We start from the raw sequence: 6749 nt of genomic DNA, 5'->3' as shown, positions 1-6749 counted from the left end.
GCACCGTCGAACGAAAGACGTTTGAACCTTCTTCTACTTTTATGTCCACTGTTATCGACAGTGGTGGAGTCGAGCAGTGCGTCTACACTGTAGTATCTACAGTGTTACAGTTACAGTGTTTTAGTGGTATAGTAGTATCTACACTGTTTAAATGGAGCACGCATTACTGACTAGAGACTAGGTAAAGTATTAGCAACAAATTTTAACTATCTCGTTAGTATTAATTCGCCTCACGATAATTCAAGTTATTCTATATTTAGTGTCAACGTTTAATAATTGAATCGAAATGTAACTCGAAACTTATTTGGAGTTGCGCCAGAATTGGAGGTTAAGTTTTTAATAAGTGTCGCCTCTGTGGCGGGAAAAAAAAAAACATGTTTTACGATTCGAGGCATGTGTTTTGACGATTGCCACGGAGAAATACGCGCGCACAGACGGCAGAGCCCCAGTTAAGTTCAGATTAGGTGGAGTTCAGCATCGTTGAACGAGCGTTTCCGCGAAATGAACGATTCCAGGAAAAAATATTTCTCGCCTTCGCCACTTTCAACTCGGTTGCGCCACGCTATTAACCCACTTACGTAACGGAAGCCAGGGAAACTGAAACGACGCTCGCGTTTACGAACTCGCTGGCCCTTCTCAAACAATCGCCCAGACAAGTTTATCCCGGATTTCAACTTCGTACGAGATACCTTTTCATTCGTAACGCGCCGCGGCCGCTTTATTTCTCTACGAACAAAACGGGCTGCATCAATATTCGACCAGCTATTGGGGTCACATGTAAATATGACACCAAGATTGAAACCGAATATCTCCGCGGTTTTCCCGGACGCCGTTACCTGAATAATAAATTCCAACCCCGCCAGCCAAGAAATTCAACGTTCCTTTATTCCATCGCGATCCTTCGCAACCCCTATTTAAACTACAACGTTCTAAAATAACAATTATTCGAGGTCAAAGAACTGGCAAATCTCTATCACTCGTTTCTAATATCCTCTCTAATGTCCTCTGACTTTTGAATTTTCCTCCAACTGCGAGTACCTTCCTTATCGACGCTCTCCACTTTCGAATCGCTCGTAATCGAAAATTTCGCGGGAGCTATTTGAGGACGTCTATTTCTTCTGAAACGCGGACAGCTCGCGTCTGTTTGCGGAAATGTTCGTTCGAAACGATAAAAAAGAAAATAGTTAAATATTCCGTTCAAAGCGGCAGTGTCCCGCCGCTGTTTACCGACAGTCGTTCGTGCTGTACGGGAATAATGGGACTGCCAGGCGATATTAAAATGAACAGCGGGGAGAGGATCAACGTGCAGATCCAACGGAATCAATATCAATCGCTTGCGAGACAAATATTAAGAATTTCTTGTCAAAGACCGCGCGACTTTATGAGTTCCGTTACTCTCCTAGCAGCGTTCCATTCCTACACGCACAGGGAAAAAGGATCACGCGAAAAAAAAAGATAATGCCCGTTTCTAATGAATTCTGAGAGCGGCTGCTTATTACGGATCGCTGTTTCACGAACAAATCGAAGCGATTACAGCCAAAAAGTGACATATCTTTCTCCTGACTTATTTGGCTACGCGCTGACCATTTGCACGGGTTATCAGCGTCCCAAACAACAGATTACAACTTGTTATGTACACGCAAATATCTCAGGTCATCCGACAGGCTTATCTTTCTCGATTAAACGAATATATCGGCTTTTTATCGATCGAACGTGATAACGGTTTGAAAATTCGCCGGTACGTTGCACACTTTTAATAAATAACCCTGTTAACGAGTCCATTGTCGCGACAGATCTCGCATGCCGCGAACGTACGCAATAATTCGAAATTCTCGGGTGCAACGTGGAATTCGATTAATCCAATAAATGAAAAATAGCGCGTGCTCCAATACACCCGTCCACCGGAATCGAATCGGACCCCAGTCAGTTCCGCCACTCATTATTTCGACGGCCTCGTAGTCTGATTATGGCTTTCATCTTCGTAACAGTGGCCTGGCCGATGTTGGGGGGGCATTTCAAACAGCCACGTCGAGGGTTTATTCAGTCGTCGTGTTTAGGGTGCGCCCACATACAATTGCAAATTGCACGCGTGATCGAAACGCGTTCAGACGCGATGAAAGCGCGTAGAAACTGCTCAATTATCGTCACTGACCAACGATACCTCTGTAACGAGCTTGAAAACGTAGATTTTAGATATCGAACCCTTTCTCTTTCCATTGATACACACGTTCATCCGTTTGCTCTGCCACTTCTACCGTCGCGAGTCTTACTCGCGCTGCAGGTCACGTATTTACCTACACCCGCGTTCTCGCGCTGGTGTAGCAGTCTTTAAGGGGCTGCAGCTCAAACCTGTCTACTACAAAACTCTGTATTACACGCATATTCGCTTGCATCGATGTCAGAACATTTTATACTCGAAACAGTCACTCGTGGAAGTATTTGAACGCGAAATTTCTGAGATCTCGAGTTTCCACTTGCGTGCCAACATCGCACGCTCCTCGAGCATGCGTTGTCGCGTTGCACGGTGTTTCCACGCGTGTGAGCGTGCCTTTAAACGGCAACTAACGGGACAGATCGATGCGCGTTCAAATCCAAGGATACAACGAACGTAGCCAGCCCGTTAAACGGCTGTTTGACCGTTTCCAAATGAGGTCATCGTCCGTTCGTACGCGCGCAATGCAAATGTTGCGTCTGCAGCTGTCGGTGACTTATAATATTTCATAAACCATTGCTAACGAATATCGAAATAATGGCTTACGCCCGCGCAGGGGATGCAAGGCTCGAAATGGCGATCGTTTGAAACCGCAGCATCGACGCTGGCCCAATTAATTCCTGTTTAACCGAGGAGGGGTGGTTTAATCGTTTCTACCAGATTTTTAATGCCAGTGAACAGCGTTTCGAGGAGCTCTTTTCATTTCCTCGTTGCGCATCCACTTCTTCTCCTATCTTAACTAAAATTCGCGACTCTTTTCTGTATTCGAAACGTTTCTTTTTCCTATTAGACGCCTCTTACGACAGGTAGGGGGTTTATTCTGATCCCCAACGCACAGGGATTTTAATCGAGGACGAACGATTCGTCAATGAAAGCTTAATAGGAGGCTTTAGTGGCTTATTGCCTGATTTTACGTTCGCGTATAAACGGGACTCGCGGAGAACTTCATTTATCAAGCGTTTCTCAGCCCGATAATATTTTCGTTGAGCCACGACGCGGGATAGAGAAAAGACTCGCGTTCCACGCGGCTGTTTTCAACACACTTACATTTTTAATTGGATTAATTAACTTAACCTCACTACTCCGCCCATTCTTCTTTCGCCCTCGCGCTTTTATTACGCTTCCTTTTACGCTTTTCCACCCTTTCAGAGCGTTCTCCACGCGGCTTTTTCCCGCTCCACGGGAACGTTACAATGGCATTTCGCTGCGAGCGTGTACACACGCTAATTTCCGCCAGAGACCCGCTCGAGGAAAGCTGCATCGCACCAGGTGAACGAAATAATTATCTCTTAATTACCCTGCGAGATAGATCCAATCGTAACGGAAATTTTGCCCAGTTTTTCGAATATAGTAACAGCAAGAGCTTCCAATCTGAGACACGACTGTACGATGGTCGAAAATGGCGAGCTGGGACCAACGAACCGCGGCTGATTGACTTCTCGAGTGTGGCTAACGTTCGAGGAACGACTGCACGAGGAATGCATCGAGAGTGAGGCAGATCTTTGCAGCGAACGGGGTCAGTCGAAAGCGAGCAGCGTCAAGAAAGACTCAAGCGAACTCTTCGAAAGTCTGCCAGTGTTTCACATAGTATCTCGAAGGATGAAAGGTCTATTAAACTTATTTCCAAGTCTCTCTTAAATTCGAGTGTTTCTCTCGCTCGAAAAATGCCAACAGTCGCGAGCAAAGTGAAACAGGTAGAAATTGTGTCTCAAAGATGAAAGGAGAAATTGTTCACTAATTATCCTTACTGTAAAAGAACACTCTGTACGAGAAGGGTCAAGTAATGCGTCGATGATAACTAATTCGTTTAGCGTCTATCTACGACTGTGTATCGCACCAAACAAGATCCCCTCTTCCGAGCGTTCGTGTACACATTCCACATCGTTATCTCACATTTATTGAGAATCATTCAGCGAGGATCGCCTAGCAACGATCTTGATTCCAACCAAGTTCGCGAATATCTACGCAATACGTGTGTAAGTGATCGTTAAACAAACTCGTTAATGTTAATTTCGTATCGATCGATCATTGTTGCATCATTTCTTTCTTCGTGTAATCACCGTTCGATTGTATCCTCTCTATCTTCGCTCGTTCTCCACTCATTCGCTTCTTAATCTGAAAATCCATGTCTTTCTTCTGTTTCAGCAACTCGTTAACTCGATAGAACCCCATAGAAAATCGTCTGACAACGATCAGTGGCTGCGTCCTCACGAAAATGACGAAATACGAAGGTAAAGATGTGTTCAATTAGTCGAGTGATTATCCCTCAGCTAATCGTGCGTATGTTACAGGTTGCACTGGTCCTGGCTACAGGTCGCCAATGGCAGCGATGCTGGAGGGACCTCGTGAGAAGATTATATACGTCGTCTGCATTCACACGGACCCAAATAAATCTGATGTCCTCTGCACCGTCGACGTGGACCCAACGAGCAAAGATTACTGCAAAGTATGCACTCCATCACAATTGACAATTAGCCAAGATTCAGAAGAGTAACGTTCTCCAGATAATTCACAAACTGCGGATGTCCTACGTCGGCGACGAGCTGCACCACTGCGGCTGGAACATTTGCAGCAGCTGCCACGGTAAACCGTGTAAACGAGACACCCTGGTGCTCCCGTGTCTGATGTCTGATCGCGTTTACTTCGTCGATACCACCAACGAGCGTACCCCAACGTTGAGAAAGGTACGATCATTCTTCTGTCTTCTGCGCACAGGTGTATCGAAACTGATCTAGGAGAAGCTCGTTTATAATTGGTTCTTGGATAGGTATTGGAGCCAGAAGAGGTGCATCGATACGGTGTGTCTGCTTTGCACACCACTCATTGCTCTCCCACTGGGGAGATTGTGATCTCCACGATGGGCAAACCGAACGGCGACGCGCTTGGTGAATTTCTTTGCATCGACGCGAAGACCCTCCAGGTGAAAGGAACGTGGACGAAAGGGGAGAAGAAGGCAGCGTTTGGCTATGATTTCTGGTACCAACCGTACCACGATGTGCTCGTCGCCTCTGAATGGGGCGCGCCTAAAGTTTTTAAGAAAGGCTTCAGCATTGACGACCCTGGAGATCCCGGTTCGTTTATCGTTCCCTCTGTATTTATCGCGTTTATCATTCGTCGAGTAGCATTATCTCTTTCACTCTGTCCCTTGCAGTGCGTTATGGCAGGAGTTTGAACTTTTACTCGTGGAGCAAGAAAACGTTGCAGCAAACGATAAATCTGGGCGACGATGGGATCTCACCGCTCGAGATACGATTTCTGCACGATCCGAAAGCTGCTGTTGGATTCGTCGGCTGCGCAGTCACCTCGAGCATTTACAAGTTTTTTAAGAAGGACGACAAATGGGTTGTCAAGAAAGTAATTCAAATACCGTATAAGCAAGTGGACAATTGGGCCACTCCGCAAATGTCTGGTATATTATCTTGTAATAACACATGCAGAAAATATTGTATAAGCAGATACTGGTTTGACTGTCTTATGTAATTTTTTTTTTCTTTTGCTGCAGGAATGATAACGGATATTTTGCTAAGTCTCGACGACAAATATTTGTACTTCCCAAATTGGCTTCACGGAGACGTTAGACAATACGACATATCCGACACGGACAATCCAAAGTTGACGGGACAAATCTTTCTTGGCGGCTCGATTTTAAGCGATTCGAAAGTACGCGTGACAAGGGACGAGGAACTTACTAGCCAACCGGAACCAGTTTACGTAAAAGGTCGTCGACTTCATGGGTCACCGCAGATGCTTCAACTGAGTCTCGATGGAACACGTTTATACGTGACCAACTCTCTCTTCAAACCGTGGGATAAACAATTTTATCCTCAACACGTCAAGTACATTTTATACTGTTTCGCTTGCTTCTATTCAATTGTCTAGGCTGTTTCGATTAATTATAATCGATTGTATTTGTAATTTCTGTATGCATGTGCCTTCAGGAACGGTTCAACCATGGTCAAGTTGGACGTTGACGTTAAGAACGGTGGTTTGAAGCTCGATGAAGACTTTTTAGTGGACTTTGGCGCGGATAAGGACGATATTCTACTGGCGCATGAAACAAGGTTCTCATTTTGCGATATTATTTAGAATCTTCTAGCCACAAATCTATGTTTCTATATACCATAATCGTGATTTCCTTTTCAGGTACCCTGGAGGTGATTGTACATCGGACATATGGTTACCTGAGGATTAATCTCATCCATGAACGATTTTTTTATCCGAAACCAATATGCAATATGCTAGAGAACATATCCTAAAACTCAAAACTCCCAAATTCGAGGCAAAAGAATATTTTTATAATGAATAATATAAATATATAATGTCACGTAGCGCAAATGACATTACAGTGCTCTTGCTGTGAAGAAATTATATTGTCGAGATGTATATTTCAATAGTTTTATTGCAATTTGTTGTACATTTCAGTAGTTTTATTGTAATTTATTTGATATTCCCCGCTGTGGAGGTAAGAGAGAGAAAGACATATGGAATAGCTGTAAGAAAGAGTGAGACAGATGATGCCTACTCTATTGAAGAACCC

At 44.5% G+C, this 6749-nt stretch overlaps 1 protein-coding gene across 1 annotated transcript; it reads left to right on the top strand.

Moving 5' to 3' along the window:
• Nucleotides 1-4427: 4427 nt before the first annotated feature.
• LOC143427216 (methanethiol oxidase) lies at nucleotides 4428-6491 on the top strand. The gene is made up of 8 exons (XM_076901146.1): nucleotides 4428-4443; nucleotides 4504-4658; nucleotides 4717-4896; nucleotides 4980-5283; nucleotides 5364-5621; nucleotides 5715-6048; nucleotides 6151-6273; nucleotides 6356-6491. The coding sequence occupies exons 1-8, from the start codon at nucleotides 4428-4430 to the stop codon at nucleotides 6402-6404; spliced, it is 1419 nt and encodes a 472-aa protein (XP_076757261.1). The 3' UTR covers nucleotides 6405-6491.
• The last annotated feature ends 258 nt before the right edge of the window (nucleotides 6492-6749 follow it).

This window comes from Xylocopa sonorina, chromosome 9 (genome assembly GCF_050948175.1).
Source record: "Xylocopa sonorina isolate GNS202 chromosome 9, iyXylSono1_principal, whole genome shotgun sequence".
NCBI lineage: Eukaryota > Metazoa > Arthropoda > Insecta > Hymenoptera > Apidae > Xylocopa > Xylocopa sonorina.
This window is presented reverse-complemented; position numbering and strand designations above follow the sequence as displayed.